Source organism: Mobula birostris, chromosome 4 (assembly GCF_030028105.1).
Source record: "Mobula birostris isolate sMobBir1 chromosome 4, sMobBir1.hap1, whole genome shotgun sequence".
Classification (NCBI taxonomy): domain Eukaryota; kingdom Metazoa; phylum Chordata; class Chondrichthyes; order Myliobatiformes; family Myliobatidae; genus Mobula; species Mobula birostris.
In genome coordinates, this window is record NC_092373.1 from 43,271,502 (window position 1) to 43,291,166 (window position 19,665).

The 19,665-nt window shown below is 39.5% G+C and overlaps 1 protein-coding gene across 2 annotated transcripts in view; it reads left to right on the forward strand.

Annotated features, from left to right (window-relative positions):
- The first annotated feature begins 3,859 nt into the window (after nt 1–3,859).
- dis3l2 (DIS3 like 3'-5' exoribonuclease 2) overlaps nt 3,860–19,665 on the forward strand; it is a 344,361-nt gene continuing 328,555 nt past the window's right edge. Inside the window, exons 1-3 of one of the 2 annotated variants that reach the window (XM_072255279.1) lie at nt 3,874–3,950; nt 10,609–10,676; nt 16,191–17,081. In XM_072255279.1, the coding sequence (XP_072111380.1) occupies nt 16,229–17,081 (853 nt within the window). In that variant the 5' untranslated portion in view covers nt 3,874–3,950; nt 10,609–10,676; nt 16,191–16,228. Of the gene's footprint in view, nt 3,951–10,608; nt 10,677–16,190; nt 17,082–19,665 lie in introns of both variants that reach the window. The other variant, XM_072255278.1, reaches the window with a different exon arrangement.

A 19,665-nucleotide genomic window follows, 5' to 3' on the forward strand; every position in this document is an offset into this window, starting at 1 on the left:
TAATCATATTCCGTGAAACAAATAATGAGGCAATAATTTAGTAATAACAAATTATTAAAACAACAACATGCATATGTAAACAATATTATTTGATGCTGGAAAATATATGCTTTCCTGTCTAAATTACAGAAAATATCAAATGCACAATCAATATATGGTCCACAATCACTGACATGTAAATTCTGTTGAGCCCAGACTTGTCTTTTTTTGAATGGATTCGATATTGTGCCAACATTCGTATAGCTGGAAGATGCGCCTTCGATGAAAACCAATACGTAGACCGTCCAGCCCTCATTCATAGTGGTACAATACGTTGGACTGATTTAAAAGGAAGGGGTAGTGTACTTTTTAAGAACATAAATACCAAATTTCTCTTGGATTGCTAAATAATTTGCGTGAAACTTGGCTTTGGATCATCCTTCTTCACGATTAGTGTGTTAGGATATATTTCCTCATGAAGATTTGCAGCATTACACTATCCGTGAGAGATACTCGGAGAATACCGTTGTAATGGCTGAATACATTTTTTTCTCAGAATTGCTTATAGAAAAAATGTTTTACCGTGAATATTAGGTATAACACCTGCGTTCCGTCTTCCTGAGTTGGAATATGCACAACCATTAACGACTCTGAAATTGCCTCCAACATGAGGTGTGTGACCATGTGTATATATAAATGTTTCTGGCGAGTCCTTTGTACTCTTCCACACGTCCTTCCTAAATGGCCGAGAAGAACTTCGATAAATTTCGTAACATATTACGGGGAAGAGTTCTGTCCACGGGCAGAAGAATACGCATATGCCAGTCTTGGCAATCGGTGGTATGATTGGGCACATGTGCATATATTTAGTTTCTGTGCGTATTTAGAGGACTAGAGGAACTAGTTCTTTAAATTGGGATGTCTCAGTTGCAATCTGTGGACAAGGGCCAGCCGACCTCATCCACCCTACCCTGACAATCTTCAGATCGGGATAGATCGTTTTAGTTTTAGCGGCGCGCGTTGTGGAAAGAAATGTTTTAATGATTTTTAATTTTAATTTTCAGGATTAAAGCTAAACTGGTATTTCTTCGTGCTGATAACTTGACAGGTGTACAGGAAAACACCAAATGCAGCTTAACCTTCAGCTAGGGGGAAAACAGAGAGAAAATCTGCGTCAGTACAAAGGACTATTTTGTAACTGTGACACTGGTATTTTCAGCGGCTATGAAAATATTAAAAAATGGGAGTTGGCTGCCGTAAATATTTTCGATGCGCCCCAGTGCTTGACCTGCCTTGAAATTCGTTACGGCTATTTGTAACACGTGGTAGGTTTTTGACAGCATGATGATTTCTTACTGATTTATATGTCCTTTATTCGACTTCTTCCCACTTACCCACGCAACCCACCCCCTCCCGACTTTATGTCCTCTACCACTGTAATGTTAGCCAGTAGTTTTCTGAGCCAAGGTAATCCATTGATTGAGGTCTAAACCCTATCGAAATCACACCTATCTTTTATTTTCGTGACTTATATTTAAATCAGAACTTCCATGCTGCAGCGTTCACCGATGTTGACTCAACTCTCCAAACGTCACGTAACGTGCACCAAGAGAACATTATGGATATTATGCAAATTTCTGTATGTCTACACGAGACCCATCAAATTGTGTATTGTGATCGGCGACGGAGGACAAGTTCCCCGTTTTATCCCGCTTTTATCAAGTGTCTATTGCCCTGAACGGCAATGAAATATCAAACACAAATAGTCTCCATTGCTACAGGTAGGTGCCTTGATGGTTAGGTTTTGGTAGAGATTAGCGTTTAGATTCCCCACAGTTGTCCTAGGCGATATAATCATGCCCTACTCTACGGACGACGTTGATAAGTCAATTGCTTTTTCACTAGACTATAACACAGATGTGGCATTTCATAACTCTCCCCAATATGGTTACTTTGAATTCAACATTTTTTGCTCCCCCGCGAGTCTCTTCTGCTTTTCTTAACGTTTCTTCCCCACTCCGATCCCTGTCTAGCTCTCACCAAAGTTGGCGTTACTACGTTTTGGATATCAGTTGGTTCGCAAACCAATGGCATAACACATTTGCAGCCGAATGGATCCCATTAAGTACCTCGGCGAAGATTGGAGTTGAAAACTGTAGTTGTAAAATTTAGTTAATGCCGAATTTGAAATATTAAACAATTTTCCCTACGAAGCTTCAAGCGGCCTTTGCACACATTTCTAAAAGTCAAGGCTTCGTATCTTCCTTTCTTTATTGTTTACTTGCGTTGTTGCAGGTTAGTACAAACTGGGCCCAGTGCAACTGAACCTTCAACTCCGAGGGTCAGATCAACAACGTTGAGCTTATTCTTGCGAAATCGAGACATTTCACTAGAGAGGCGACGAAAAGAGTAGCGCGATTTAGTGTTTTCTTGGGAAACGACTGGTACATTTGAAGTAAGACCGTAGGCAAATTAACGCCCCCGCGGCTGATTTCAATGTATATAAACTAAGAGCTCGGAGGAGTCACTGACGTACGATAGTGACCCGACTTTGAATTTTTGGAGGTCTATTTTAATGATTAGTTGTTTTATAGGTAATTGTGTCCTAGATTCTTAGTTAAAAAGAGGTTTGAACAATTTTGTGAAGGGAAAGATTTGCCGATTATGCTATATGAAGGTCCCGTGAATTAGATGTCAAAGGGACACGGATATCGATAACATTTCAAATGCTAATATCGTATGGCGTTGCTCTTGAATTTAACGTTGTTAATGGAATGATCATGGGCTATTGCCACGTATTGGTAGCTAGCTATTTATTTATGGAAATAAATTCAAATTTGACATTGGGCTGTCAAAACTTTAAATATATTAGAAATCCCATGAACATCTCAGCCCATTTGTTACCAGCGTATGCATAAACATTTCTTAGTTCACTCGGGCTATGTTACACGTTAGCAACAGAATAATGAAGAGAAAATGTCACCTACTCAGCAACCTATTAAAACTTTACAAATCAGCACGCTCCAAGGATCGATTCCCTTTAAATAAATAAATAAATGATTTAGCGTATGAAACTAATAATTCATACCCCAATTTTTTTTGCCGGCGGGGGAGGGGGGATTGTTGCTTGCTGCCGCTTACGCGCGGGAGGGAGGGAAGCGGGGGAGGATGGACTTTGGGGTTTTAACATTTAACTGTCATTTATTCTTTGGGGACACTCTGTTTTCGTGGATGGTTACGAAGAAAAAGTATTTCAGGATGTATTTGTATACATTTCTCTGACATTAAATGTACCTTTGAAACCTTTGAAGTGTTAGAGTATGAATTATATGATTAGATAATATGATTAGATAAAATCATCAAAGTTATTGTCGCATTATTAGCCGTTCCGTTCCTACTGGGTATGGTGTGGGGTTCTTATATTTATCGCTAAAACTAAAAGAGGAAACCGCTGGAATTGCGCAAAGGAAGGTGATTGATGTCAGTTTTGTTATGTTTTCACGAGGCGTCGTTTGCCGTTACTTTTATTTATTTCGAGCAGCTACTTCCTATTGTCGGCCGCTTTGCTATCAGGGCAGTTGCTGTCCAAGGTGGCGGCAACGATTGATAGTTGTCAAATATTGTTCGACTTGTTGAATGATACTTTTAAAGCTACATTTAAAATTTAAATGTTCTTCTCGCAAAACATAAAGAACGATAACATTTAATGCAGCAAAACTCGTTTAAATTGCACGAAAGACCATAGAAGGGAAGCTGTCTGGAGGTCCCGGGGCCATTGCATTGTTCAGGATACCAGGTGCTCGCACAGGAGAGGAACACGATTCCCAGAATGCAGCGGCCCGGCGTACCATCCCCTTCCGCTTGTCGATGACCCGGATGTTCTTTCCTGGGACGCTGGGTTGTCCGTGTCTGCTGAGAGGAGCGGCTGGAGGGGTTTGCGCCGCTCTCTGCACACGTCGGCTTTGTCCTGTGTAAGTTGGAGAAGCCGAAAGTGTTGTGTGTGCGCGGGTGTGGTTTCCAGTTAGGGATCCTGCTGAGAATAGCTGGTGGAAGAGGAGGTGTCCGCCAAGCAGCCCCCCCCCCCCCGTGTCGGCCCCTGTCAGATCAAGGTGCTCGGTGCCCCCGGGAGGGAGAGCTGCTGTCTCCGGCTGCGGTGTCACCGCTTCATCGCCTGCCGGCCAGTCATTTCACCAGATTGAAGAGTGTGCATCCGGCTATCTGAGCTGTCACTAAGGGTTGCAGCGATAGTTTATAACAATCGTAGGCCTGATCTTGAGGTTTCAATTAAGTTTGAAGCAACTAACATTCCTGTGAAAGAACTGAGCGGGTCAGGTCCTGCAGGGTTTCGACCCAAAGCGTCGGACAGTTCCTTTCCTGCCACCCGCTGAGTTCTTGCAGCAGATTGTTTGTTACTCCGTATTCTAGCATCTGCTGTCCCTTGTGGCACGTCTTTATTAAGTTTGCCTTCGTTCATGTTATTATATCCCAAATCGAGAATGATAAATGAATTAATGTTTTCTCAAAATATACAGATTTTAGCCTTCGTGGAAATGTTTTCCCTCATGTTATGCAACATCGCTAGAATTGCGCAACTAGCTGGTTTCACTTAGTGAGCTGAACTTTGAAAACTTTATGTAATTATAATTAATAACCAAATTCATTTGTTTGCAAGCAGCATACTGTATAGAAAGTCAATCACAGTGAATCAGAAAGCGGCTGGAGTACTGTGGAGTACTGGGTTGGAGTACTGTGGAGTACTGGGTTGGAGTACTGTGGAGTACTGGGTTGGAGTACTGTGGAGTACTGGGTTGGAGTACTGTGGAGTACTGGGTTGGAGTACTGTGGAGTACTGGGTTGGAGTACTGTGGAGTACTGCTGCTGGAGTACTGTGGAGTACTGGGAGTACTTTGTACAGTTCTCATCCCATGTTACAGGAAGGATATGGCTTCACTGGTGAGGGAGTAGGAGTGATTTGAGGATGGTGCCATGACTGAAAAATGAGGTAGTTATAAGGAAAAGTGGAAAGCTAGGGTTATTTTCGTTGAAAGTGAGGAGGTTCAGAGACTTAATTATATGTATAAAATTGGTGTCTCACGTAGGTTGTTTGTAATTACTGTGCATCCTGTCACAGAAGGTGAAAAATCAGGCCTATGTTTGAAATAGAAAGATTCGAGAGGCAATAAGAAAAACTGATTTTGTCACGAGGATGGTAGGATTGAATATCTGGAAGTGTGGTAGAGGCAGAAACCTTCTTCATATTTAAATTATACTCTCATTTATACTTGAATAACTGTGACCTGCAGGCCATGGACCAAACACTGGAAGGTAGAAATAGGTTGGGCATCCCTTTTTTTTAATCAGCACAGAACAATGTGCCAACTAGCCTCATTTCTTTTGTCATACATTTTCTATTCTTCAATGAATGCAGCATAAAGTTTAAAAAAAACATGCTGTATTTCATGTACACTGTAGTAGAAAAGTTAATCCAATAACTCCTTAAAATACTTTATACTTTATTGTTGCCAAACAACTGATACTAGAGCATACAATCATCACAGCAATATTTGATTCTGTGCTTCATGCTCCCTGGAGTACAAATCGATGGTAAATATTAAATATTTAAATTATAAATCACAAACAGAAAATAGGAAATGGAGAGTAAGGTAGTGCAAAAAAACCAGGAGGCAGGTCCGGATATTTGGAGGGTACGGCCCAGATCTGGGTCAGGATCCGTTCAGCAGTCTTATCACAGTTGGAAAGAAGCTGTTTCCAAATCTGGCCGTACGAGTCTTCAAGCTCCTGAGCCTTCTCCCGGAGGGAAGAGGGACAAAAAGCGTGTTGGCTGGGTAAGTCGTGTCCTTGATTATCCTGGCAGCACTGCTCCGACAGCGTGCAGTATAAAGTGAGTTAATGTTCATTATCACAAGTACTTTGATCTTGCCCTCCTGGTTTTAAACAAGAATTTAAAAATATATAGGGGTATGGGAACTGAACTATAGTGATGAATGTGTGAGTAGAGCATAGGAAGATAGGAGAATAGATCATTCTACCCATCACACTCATCTGCAATTCAGTAAGATCAAGGTTGATTAAGACAAGGTACCACTTTCTTGCACTGACCTCACCCCATATCCCTTGCATAGACAGTTCCAAAGACTTGATATTCTCTGAGTGAAGAAACCCTTCTTGTATCAGGTCTGAATCAGCTCCTTATTTTGAGACTGTGATCTTTGACTCAATACATTCCAAAGCTTTGTCCCTGTGGAGCTAAGAACTTTAGAAATTTCTACAAGATTCCCTCCTTTTTTCCATAAATTCAAGTATTTATAAGCTCAGTCTAGTTAATATTTTCTCATTAAGCAATATCACATTTCAGAATTTAGTCTGGTAAACCTTCCTTGCACCACCTCTGTTACAAATATTTCAGAGATATGAATGTGTACATCACTTCTGATATAGTCTCACCCGGATGATATGTAATTTCAACAAAACGTTATTTCCCTTGTATTCAAATCCTCTTGCAATTACAGCCAACACACCATTTAACTTTATGTTTGCTGTCTGTACCTGTGAGTTAGCTTTCACTGGTCCAAGTACAAGATCTTTCAATGAGTTTGCTGTATTATTTTGTCGTTTTGATTCTTGAGTAATAGGCATGGGTTACGAGATCCCTGAAGGTGCTGCCTGAGCAGTAGTGGTAGCATAGTTGACATCAACAAGAGTCTTGGGAAATCTTTTGAGAAAGTAGTGAGTATTCTCATGCCTCAATTGCAAATTCTCTTTTTGTGTTTTGGCTTCAGTGATTTGGGGATAAGAAATTTTCAGCACAAAATTATTCAAAGCCGTTGAGTCAAAATGACTGAGGCCAAGTAGGCAAGGATGATATGTCACCAGGAATATTGATAACCGGGAACTTTCTGCACTTGAATCCAGCTCACCCTAGGCAGGTGCAGCAGCTTGCAGCTTGCACCGTGCTCCTTTGACAGTTTTGTTGAAAAGATTCAATCATGTGGAACTAGCCTTTCTGACCCTCATCCATTTGGGTTGAATTTATCAACTGCATCGTGTTTTTTGGGTATTCTGTCCAGGTACAATTATGAGGCTGATATCATTGATTCAGGAATAAATTCGAATCTCATCTTGACAGCTGGGGAATTTGCATTCAAGTAATGAAATAACTCTGGAATAAAAATCTCATATCAGGTACTTATGTAATGTGACCATGCTGGATTGTCTTTAAAAACACACCTGATTCATATCATGCCTTTCAGGAAAGAAATGTGCAGTAGTTACAGATCTGGCCTTTATGACTTAAGAATAACTAATATGGTTGACTCTTGGGTATCTTCCTGGAAATGTAATTAAAACTGTCAGTGGTGTCAATATTCTTTGAATGAATTAAATTAAAACAAAATCTTGTTTGTTATCATCCTTGCACAGCTATACCTTTTTCATAAGTTCCTTTTGTGCAATTTTAATCAGCTTTCCTGCACATCCTTATTGCTGTTCAGGCACTCACTGTTGTCTGGCAGACATTCTAAATGAGTTATTCTGAGCACCTTTGAGAATCTGAAATGGATTATGTTGCTGCTTTCTGTGTAGATCACTGAGTTGCTGGCAGATTTGTACCTTGGTGTCTGTCTTTTATGAGGGATGATAGGTTGCAGCCCACCTTCATTATTGGAGAAGGTTGTGCATCATTGTTTGCCTGCAGCTCAGCCATATCTTTTCTGATCTTTGGTTGCTTTGTGGGTTGTGGGGGTGATAGAAAGGTGGGGCAGTGTAGTTGGAGTTAAATTGAAGCTAAGTGGAAGGTAAATATGTGTACTCGCTAATGAACCAAATAATTTGTGTGTCTGGTATAGTGCCTTGTAAAAATATTCGGCCCCCAACCATTTGTTCACATAAATGAGTATTACAACCAGGGATTTTGATCAATTATTTATTTGTAAATCACATGCTCCTTTTTCACAGTACAGTCCAAAAAGCAGGGAAAATTGTAAGGCATGATAAACAAAGAAATTAAAGAACTGAAGTGTCAGCAGTTCGAAAATATCCATCCCCCACCACCTTTGCTCAGTACTAGCTGAACCACCTCTTGCAGTTATTGCAGCCAGTAGTCTTTTTGGATAAGTCTCTATTAGCTTTGCACAACACGATGGAGCAAGATTTGCCCAATCCTCCTTGCAAAATTGCTCAGACTGTCAGGTTGGTTGGAGAGCGGCGGTGGACAGCAATCTTGAGGTCTTGTCAGAGATGTTTGTTGGGTTAAGGTCAGGTCTCTGACTGGGCCACTCAGGGACATCAATTTTATTTATTTGCAGTTATTTCATAATTGCTCTGGCTGTGTACTTTGGGTAATTGTCCTACTGAAAGATGAACTTCCTCTCCAGTTTAAGCTTTCTGGCAGAGGCTAACAGGTTTTTATCCAGGATCTCTCTGTATTTAGCAGTGTTCGTTTTCTCATCAATCCTGACCAGCTTTCCAGTGTCTGCTGCTGTATGCCCATAGCATGAAGCTGCCTTCACCATACTCGACTGTACCTGGCTGATGCACAGTGTTAGATTTACACTGCACGTATTGCTTAGTGTTGAGACAAAAAAGTTCCACTTTAGTCTCATCTGAACACATAACCTTCCCACATCTTTATAGTATCTTCTAAGTGACACTTTACAAATCTTTATTGGCAAGGATATGTTTTTTATTATCCCTTATCCCTGTAAGCAATCTCCCATCTGGCACTTACCCCTGTGAGCGATAGTGCTACACCTGTCCCTACACCACCTCCCTTGCCACCATTCAGGGCCCCAAATAGTCCTTCCAAGTGAGGCAACACTTCACTTGTGAGTCTATTGGGGTCATAAATCTGGTGTGGCCTCCACTACATTGGTGAAACCCAATGCAGATTGGGGGACCACTTCGTCGAGCACCTCCGCTCTGTCCAACAAAACAGACAGGATCTCCCAGTAGCCACCCACTTCAACTCTGCTTCCCACTCCCATTCAGATATGTCCATACATGGCCTCTACTGCCATGATGAGGCTAAACTCAGGTTGGAGGAGCAACACCTCATATACCATCTAGGTAGTCTCCAGCCTCTTGTTATGAACATAGAATTCTCCAACTTCTGGTGATTCCCTCCCCCTCCCTTCCCCTAGTCCTACGTCACTCTGCCCACTCCCCCAGCTGCCTATCACCTCCCTCATGGTTCCGCCTCCTTCTACTACCCATTGTGTTTTTCCCTATTCTTTCTTCACCTTTCCTGCCTATCACCTCCCTGCCTCCCCTCCCCCACCCCTTTATAAGACCATAAGACAAAGGAGCAGAAGTAGGCCATTCGGCCCATCGAGTCTGCTCTGCCATTTTATCATGAGCTGATCCATTTTATCCTATTTAGTCCCACTGCCCTGCCTTCTCACCATAACCTTTGATGCCCTGGCTACTCAGATACCTATCAATCTCTGCCTTAAAGACACCCAATGACTTGGCCTCCACTGCTGCCCGTGGCAACAAATTCCATAGATTCACCACCCTCTGACTAAAAAAATTTTTTCGCATTTCTGTTCTGAAAGGGCGCCCTTCAATCCTGAAGTCATGCCCTCTCGTACTAGACTCCCCCATCATGGGAAACAACTTTGCCACATCCACTCTGTCCATGCCTTTTAACATTCGAAATGTTTCTATGAGGTCTCCCCTCATTCTTCTAAACTCCAAGGAATACAGTCCAAGAGTGGACAAACGTTCCTCATATGTTAACCTTCTCATTCCCGGAATCATTCTAGTGAATCTTCTCTGTACCCTATCCAATGTCAGCACATCCTTTCTTAAATAAGGAGACCAAAACTGCCCACAGTACTCCAAGTGAGGTCTCACCAGCGCCTTATAGAGCCTCAACATCACATCCCTGCTCCTATACTCTATTCCTCTAGAAATGAATGCCAACATTGCATTCGCCTTCTTCACTACCGACTCAACCTGGAGGTTAACTTTAAGGGAATCCTGTACGAGGACTCCCAAATCCGGTTGCATCTCAGAACTTTGAATTCTTTCCCCATTTAAATAATAGTCTGCCCATTTATTTTTTCTGCCAAAAGTGCATAACCATACATTTTCCAACATTGTACTTCATTTGCCACTTCTCTGCCCATTCTTCCAATCTATCCAAGTCTCTCTGCAGACTCTCCGTTTCCTCAGCACTACCAGCCCTCTACCTATCTTCGTATCGTCAGCAAACTTAGCCACAAAGCCCTCTATTCCATAATCCAAATCGTTGATGTACAATGTAAAAAGAAGCGGCCCCAACACTGATCCCTGTGGAACACCACTGGTAACCGGCAGCCAACCAGAATAGGATCCCTTTATTCCCACTCTCTGTTTCCTGCCAATCAGCCAACGCTCTATCCACATATGTAACTTTCCTGTAATTCCATGGGCTCTTATCTTGTTAAGCAGCCTCATGTGTGGCACCTTGTCAAAGGCCTTCTGAAAATCCAAATATACAACATCCACTGCATCTCCCTTGTCTACCCTACTGGTAATTTCCTCAAAAAATTGTAATAGGTTTGTCAGGCAGGATTTTCCTTTAAGGAATCCATGCTGAGTTCTGCCTATCTTGTCATATGCCTCCAGGTACTCTGTAACCTCATCCTTGACAATCGACTCCAACAACTTCCCAACCACCAACGTCAAGCTAACAGGTCTGTAATTTCCTTTTTGCTTCCTTGCCCCCGTCTTAAATAGCGGAGTGACATTTGCAATCTTCCAGTCCTCCGGAACCATGCCAGAATCTATCGACTTTTGATATCTATCTATCTGTCTTTCCCCTTACTGGTTTTTCATCTGAAACCTACCAGCCTTCTCCTTCCCACCCTCCCCCCACCTTCTTTATAGGGCCTCTGCCCCTTCCCTCTACAGTCCTGACGAAGGATTCCGGCCCGAAACGTTGACCGATCTTTTCCACAGATGCTGCCTGACCTGCTGAGTTCCTCCAGCGTGTTGTGACTGTTGCTTTGACCCCAGCATCTGCAGATTATTTTGTGTTTATGATATGTTTTTTCTTTTAGCCAGGTTTTCTTCCTTGCCACTCTTCCATAAAAACCCTTTTTGTTCAAGGCCTTAAAGATTGTGCAGCCATGAACTTCGTCTCCAGTTGCAGCCATTGACTTCTGCAACTCACTCAGAGCGATTGTTGGCGTCACAGTTGCCTCTCTTACAAGTGCCATTCTTCTCCAGCGACTAAGTTCAGGGAAACAGCCTGACCCAGACAATGTGACTGTGGTTTCATATTTTTTCCACTTTTTCATGATGGACTGCACTGAGTTCTGAGGTATGAGCAGTGCCTTTAAGATGGTCTTGTACTCTTCCCCAGTTTTGTGCTTCTCTATTAACATTTCCACGACTTGGCTGGCATGCTCTTTTGTCTTTATTTTGGTTTGGTCTATTGAAAATCTACCAGACTACTGGACTTCACAGAGAGAGGAGGCATTATTTAGGTGATCCTCCAATTTTCTACATCAACTAATTGGGTGAGTTGGTAAAGCAATACACAGTTTTGCACCTGAGAAAGTTTAGTGTAGTAATTACAAAGGTAATGGATACTTTTTCAGCCTCTTAATTTTGGTTTTGAATTTTTAGTGAATTGTTGACAGGTTTTGGAATTTATCTTTTGATTTGACTTGATGCACAATGTTTTGTAGATTAGCTCAAAAATTCCTCCTTCAATATATTTTAAAATTAGAAAATGAGACAGTAAAATGTGAAAGTAATTGTGGGGGCTGAATACCTTTTCAAGGTACTGTAGGTAGCCCCAAAGCTGCCCTTTTCTCATGGAATCTTTCCTTTATCTAAGCCATCTGGAAAAGGATCTGTCATATCTCTGGTACTGTGCCATAATATTATGAATTATATTTGTTATAGTTTTAAGTGAGCTATAAGCAATACCCATAGAGGCTGCAAAATGATGGATCTAGTCTGAGTGAGGAATGTGGCAGATGGAATAATATATTTAGAAATTTAAGCCTGACAAGAAAAATAGAGAAATGGAAAATAGATTATACTTTTAATGATGAGAATGGGAGCTCGTGGTATCACTGACCTGAGTATCCATGACAATGCTTCAGAAGGTTAACTGTAGTGTGTTCAATATTTCAATAATATTTGAGTAATATTGTAAGTATGTTGTTTGATTAAACATTCTTTGTTTACATAATTCATTATTGGCTTTTTGTAAGAAGTACGTAAATGGCATACATCTTTAGTGCCTCACTAAAGAAAAACTAAGTAGACCATCATCCCGGCTCCTGTGCTTTTCTTTCGATTAGTTTCTGGAGTTACTAAACATGACATTAACATGCAGGTATAGGTGACTGTAAAGTAAACTCAGTTTCTACCTTGCCTTTTCTCTATAGCCTTGCAAATAATTTCTTCTTCAATATATGTCCAGCTTCGTTTCAATACTGAAATTTTCTGTTGCCACCCATAGTGTTAGGTTGGGAGCTATTGTTATGAACACAACATCCAAATATTTGAACTATCAATTTTCAGGGGCAACAATATTCACAAATAATGAACATTTGGTCGAGCAGGAGCAGCATGTATGGAAGAACGGAATTATTAACGCTTCAGGTTGAAACACTGCATCAAGACAAATTGATTTCTTTTGCTTCAAATTCTAGCTTTTGCAGTTTCTTGTATCTCCTATTCACTTTTTTTGAAAACCTGTTTCTTACAAACAAGGGCAAATTGATAAGTTTTTAAGACTTTGGTAAAATACTTAGATGCCTCTTTTGTGATTTGACTTTTAAAGCAGAGATTTCAAATGTGCAATTATGATCATAGCAAATGATAAATCTCAACCATTAACCATAAATTAAACATTCCTGTCATGATTGCATAATAAGGTAACTAGAACCACAGTTATTCCATTTGTCACCCTTGTGTCTGAAATATCACTCATTAAAATTACAGTTAATCTTTTGCTTCTGATGCTTTCCTGTATTAACACTAATCTCTTGATACCCTTAATATCCAAGAACCATTGATTCCTATCTTTACTTGGCAACTGAGAAACTAAATAATATATTGGCCATCTTCACAAGTAGATTAGAGTAAACGAGCCTTGTTAAACTTATTTTGGATTTTATTGAGAGCAAACCTATAATAATGACACCTGATAACGGAGTATGTTTTGAATGATGAGAATGGGAGATAGCGGAATTCGTTGACCTGATTGTCCTTGCTTACTATTCACATAAAGTTAGCATGCAGATATAGGAATCTGTTGAACATACTAAGTTTTTCACTTCTTTGCTTTCCTGTCAGATACATATCCAGTTCCGTTCTAAATAGTGAAGTGCTCCATTAAGGAGTGCATATCTCCCATGATGGATTAACTGTATGATTCAAAATCCTCATGGTTCAGCATCTAGCATTGTGTTGATGTTTCTTGTGCTCCTGTGAGGTGCACCAAAGCTGCATTTCCACCCTCCTTTTAAAGTTATGTGGATCCGATTCCTGTGCTGGTATATCATTCCCACGCTCCTGGGCCTACAGAGGCTGTACTCCCATGACCCTTTTAAACACTATTTCCCAACCTTTCTTTAAATTCACTAGGGTACAATTTCTTGTGCTGACTTTAAACTCACTTGGATCACTGAAAAATTATTATACTGTGTAACATCCAAAAATATTGAATTAAAAGTAGGTTGGGGAAAACCAAATCACCCTGCAGCACCACCAAAGCCCCAAGAGTGTGGGACCAGTGGAGTTCAACTGCATTGCCATATCAGTTTCTTTATTTAAGAATCAGTAATGTTAATGATTGGGAGAGGGTGCATTGATTCTTGGGAAGATTGGCTAACGGAGAAATGAGTACACTTGGTCTCAATGAGAGTTGATCTAAAGTAATATTCTTAAGGGGCTTGATAGATTTGAATTTGAGAGAATGTTTGCCCTGTATGTGGAGATAGAAGTTGGTCATTTAAACTCAGAAGGTTGTAAGTATTAGAATTCTCAACCTGCAAATGCTGTGGATATAGTCATTGCATATACAGGTTGAGTACTCCTTATCTAAAATGTTTGGGGCCGGAGGTTTTGTGGATCTTGGAATATATAATGATATATCTATTTGGGATCTCCATCATTTCCAACTGTGAATTTATATGCTACCAGTAAGCAGTCTTTGTCTTGCACTTGTTCATCACACGTATGTACTGAACAGTAAAATTATTTCATACCGTTAATATAATGAAAATATAATGCATGCGGGGTAACAAAAGCAGCATCGGGAGAATACCTGAATCAGCTGTTGAACATCAACAAACAATGGCAGGCATTCAGTTTCCATCTGCGATGCCGTGTTTTGATTAAAAGGGTACAGCACACTATATTTGTATTTTTTTTAGTTTTTATGTAAGATATAAAAACAATCAACATTGTAGACTTGTTCTGGTGTTAGATTTTCATCAGCAATGATCTTCACAAACTTATCGATGAATTTCTCTGCTGCTTTGTGATCAGCAGACGATCTATCTTTAAAATTTTTGAGATCTTTAAAAATTTAATGTCATACCTTTTCTTAAACTTCTGCAATTAGTCTGCTGAATTTTCGCAGTTGGCTTCAATTTTCAGTTTGTTGTGATAGATCTTTGCTTGTTTCATGGTCAGCATACCCTTAAGCCGCATACTGTATATTCACTCTGACACTGACGAATCCATTCGTTGGATACACGATTGATTTCTTAATTTTTCACTTTATGAGATGCTCTTCTATTTTTCATTAACTTCTATTCATTACATATGTGAGGTCACTTCTCAGAACTGTTGGTGATGCCCAGAGAAACTTCTCAGTGCCTTGTGGAATTTTTCATTTCTGATGTAATGTAAGTGCTTAAAAAATTTGGGATTTGGGAGGTTTTCATAATTTGGTATTTTGGATAAGGGGTACTCAACCTGTATCAGTAGATCCTTGGATACTAAGGGGGTTATGAAAATGCAAGGAATAGTGGAAATATGTAGTGTAGAATTGCAGTGTAAGATTGTTATCTTTTTGACTGGTAGAATGGAGCTGAATGGCAGAAAAACTTTCAACTCTTCCAAGATCATAAGAAATCAGATTAGCACGTTTACGTTTTGTATTAGTCGTGCTTACATAAAACAGGTGCACTTGCAAATTAGCTTTTTATATTACGAGCAAAGTGTGTGACATACAGAGATCCAGTTAACTATAAGGTATGGATCCATCTTCAGTTACTGCTGGTTTGTACAAGTGCAAGTCGACTGATCAAATTCTTGTCCAATGTTTCGAGTTAAAATTGGAGAAATATTTGTAGGATATAGAGCATGGAATTGGGTCATTCGGCATGAAGTAAATCAGGTGTGCTTTTATTATTGGAGCTGATATTTTAGGCTCAGTTTGTTACTGATTTATTGAAAATGGACATTTAATGTGATCTGTATCGAGTTAGCATTCATTGTAGCTATAATGGGCACGTTATAATTAATCTTAGTTTTTTTTCTCGCTTGGATGTTAGATATTTTATCTCAATGGCTGCTTTCTATTAACTGTCCAGTGACTTGTGCAGAAAAGGATTGTGATGCAGATGCTGTGATCCATGGCAAGCACTATCAGTCATTTTTGACCTTTGTTTTAAAGAAAAATGTCACTGCCCAGTGATCTGACTGGCGGAATTTGGAGGAAACCTGTGTACTGTATTATGGAGCCTTTGCAATAAGATTTGCTGCATGCAGGATGAGGGGAGAGTGAAAGAAATCCTGACCACAAAATGAGACGAAAATTGATACAGAAGGAATGTCTGTGATAGAATGCAGATGAGGACTAGCTACTTGTTCCTAGCATCTTACAAGCAGTGGAGATTGAGTAGCAGATGATAGATCTGTATTCTGCTCTCTTGCTGCATCCTCTAAAGGTTCAGTTGGGAATCTGTACAGGAATTATTTAATATTATTCTAAGGAAACCATGACTAGCACCCAGAATACAGTCAGTGTAAAGCGTTTTGTGGTATTTCCTGGAAGCCCAGATAAATTAGTCATGCTTCTTTTTTATTTCTTATTTGTTTTACTGCCCCATTTTTGAATTTTGAGCCCAGAGTTTGAAAAGATGATTTTTCATTAATAATCTCTAAATTTTAGGTTTTCTAGATAATGCTGTAATTAACATCTAATCTTGATATTTATATTCTTTTCTTTGCAGCTTCATTCGGTGTCTTTTATGATAACCAACGTCACCAAATGGATCATTTAGGACAAACAAAGGAATCACCTTCTTACGATGCAAAATTCTGTTGTCCACCAAAAAATGCTTATTCTAGGCTGGTAAACCAGCACCATAGTGGTAGGTTTAGAGCATACCTAAACAGGTTTTCTCATCTGGTTAATTATATTGATAAAAATGATGAAAGTGCAATTATTCCTGAAGTTGATTTGAATCCTTCAGTAGTAAAAGAGGAGCGACAAAAGGATGTTAATAATCATCAACAAAGTCTGGAAAATAAAAAATGCAGTCACTCTGCATCAGCTGAGGACATTGGTTGTGATGCCTTATTTCCAAACTCATCTGTTAATATTTTGGAAAATATTGGAGATGCTGCCGAGAATGTAATGCCTGACTCTCACAATAAACAGGAGCATGGATTGACAATTCAAAAGCAAAGCAAGCCAAAAGAAACCACCACCAGCCAGGCTGAAAATACTGAATTGGGAAGTGAAGTGATGTTCAAAGAAATAAGGCCTAAATCAATCCATTCAAAAACACCTAAGGGCAGTCAGAAAGCGCTTGCTAAATCAGTGACTGCAAATGATCATAATCAGTGTTCTCAGATTGCATTATCAATGCTTAAACCATCTTTGGACAACTGTGCTCAAAGTGTTGATACAGAGAGAACGGAAAATGATGGACAAATGATTAACGAAATGGTAATGCAAAATAGTAAGAAAAAGAGAAATCGAAGAAGAAGCAAAGGTAAAATGGATGCAGGCTTGGGTGTAACTCATTGTTCAGATGGAGTCTGGCTTGCAGATGAAGTTGCTGCACTTGACTTGGAATCTGCTCATTTGGAGAAAGACAATATCGACCATATGCAAAGTAAGGCAATAAAATATATATTTTTGTATTAGAACCTGTTCAGCTCTTCTGATACAAGTGTGAATGGATCACAGAATACTTCAGGAGGTAGTTCAATAACAAAAATCCCAAAAGTTGAGATCTTTAACTCTACAGGTGGAGTTTCATGGTCTCTTAACTGGCGAGGTAGGTTCAAGAAAATTCACCCTGAACCAAGAAGTAAAACCTTTTAAATACATTGGAAATTTATTTAATTTTATTGTAAATTACATGATTATTGTTGGATTATATTTCATATATTAATTTTTGTTTGGAAGTTTTGTTATGTCAACCACAGAAATAGATTAGCCAGATATGAAATATTTATAATAGGGTAAAAATCCAGTCAGAAGGATATTTATTTTGTTCTGCTTTACTTTTTGGTACAAAGGTGTTAGAAGGCAGCGGCCCTTGCATTTACTAAGCAGAATTGTGCATCCACTGTCCAACGTACATTAACAGCATTATCCCAGAAGTGGAAACTTTGTGAGTAAAGTTAGGATCGTGATTATTATACATCTTTTCCCATAACTGACCAGTATGATTTGGATAAAAATGGATTGTTAATCTCCTTTATTTAAGGCAGGCAGAATAACAATAAAAAATCATTCTCATCTTGGTTTAGCTAACTACAGAGCCCTTCTTGGGAACAAGTAGAGTAACAGTATTCCACACCTTTTCATTTAAGTTTTCCTGGGAAGGTTCCTGATGCTGACTCGTTCTGGGCTTCAGCTGACTGTGTTTCCTCCCATTAGGCATACTTCCTTCCCTATTTTAGCTGGCTGGATGATTGCTTAAGTGCTTTTTATTTCATTTTCTTTCTCTGTTCCCACTAAGCTGGATGGTTGTATCTCTGACTCATTGCTTATTTCTGACTTGCTGGTAGATCTGTCAACTAAATTGATTACTTTTCCTTTCCCTTTGAGGTGTGGTGATCAGATGACATTTCACATATTCAAAATGAATAGAAGTTGCCATAATTCAGGATGAGAGAGTCAGGATGAGAGAATTAACTTTCAGTTGTCTCTATTTGAAGTAAATGTAAACTGATGTTCCTGCAGCTGGATTGTTTAGATTAAATGTAAGTCTTTAATGTGTTTATTGGGTGGCTTTTAAACCTGTAAGAATTAATTTTGTTTGTGAATACAACACACTTCTGTCCTCAATCGCATGTCTGGCATTAAGTCACAATTTCTTTGCAGTTGAGCATTGAGATAAATTTTCCTGAAATTGTGAGGTCAGCAATGTATACTGTAATTTTGAATTTGCCTTTAATTGAAACTGGTAGATTCAAGTTGCAACGCAAAACTGATGAGAAGGAGAGGAGTAGGAGAGGTCTGTGTTAGCATTAAAGCCAGAGGGTAAATGACTTGGAGGGATGAGGAGCGGTTGCTGTAATGGAGCAGGTAAGGGAACAAAAGTTGGTCTAAAATTCTATAAAATGTGGGAATCAGATTATCAAAATCTATTCAAGGAGGATAGCATGAATGTTGGAAATTGTAAATAAAAGTGCTGCAAATGCTGATTATTTGAAATTACTGAATTTGAATGTTGATATGGGAAGGCCTTCATATACCCAGTTAAAATATTTCATAAAGAACCATAAATCTTGGAAATAGGCCTATTTGCTGACTGAGTCCACATCAGTTATTAAATATCAATTCGTTGCAATCCTAAATTCTCATCATCTCTAGTTTCTACCACAGTCTGGGAAATTTACTATGGATGTGGGATGTGGGAGGGAATTAGTACCCAGAGCCAGTCACAAGGAGAAATGCAAACTCCATGCATAGGTCAAGAATAAACCAGCAACATGAGTTGCTAGTTGTACCACTGTGCTGTCTCGGATGTTTAATAACATGCAGTGGTGGAAGTTCTCTGATTTTAATTGTGAATATAAGTTTGATTAGTAAATTGAGATTGTGTAAATGCAGAAAATTTGCCTTCTGTGGTCACTTGCACCAGAATAAATTTTTACAAAAGAGTGAAGAGGGTTTTGGAGGGCTTGACTTGAAGTTGTTACAAAATGATAATTTGTCTGTTGCAAGGGTCTGATTAGTGGTAGGCATTTGCTCTTTCAGAACAAATGCGTCTCCATAGAGTGAATTAGCACTCACCATTGAAGAACATAGTTGACGGTAATATAAAGCTTACAGCATGGGTCTATTGAAAAATTACAAAAATTTCTATCTGTTCCTTGTTTTCAGGTGTATCCATCTGCAGCAGTTGTCACTTGAAAAGGTCTAGTTTGGAGCAAAGGCCATTACTATTTGAATCAGAAAAAGTAGATTTAAGTTAGTAAATATTTCTGGATTTCATCTTAACTTGCAGATTGACGAATGGCTAGTTGGGAGAATTATCAAAGAGCTTTTAAGAGACATTTGGATAGATAGGAAAGGTTGAAAATGATATGGGCTAAACGTAGACACAATAGGATTGGTGTAGATCGGCACTTTGGTCTGCATGGGCAGTTTGGGCTATAGAACCTGATTCTGTGAATGTCTGTTATCCGTGGAAATGAATAGTTCTAAGGAGCTGGTGCTTTGAGAAAAGGACAAAATATTTG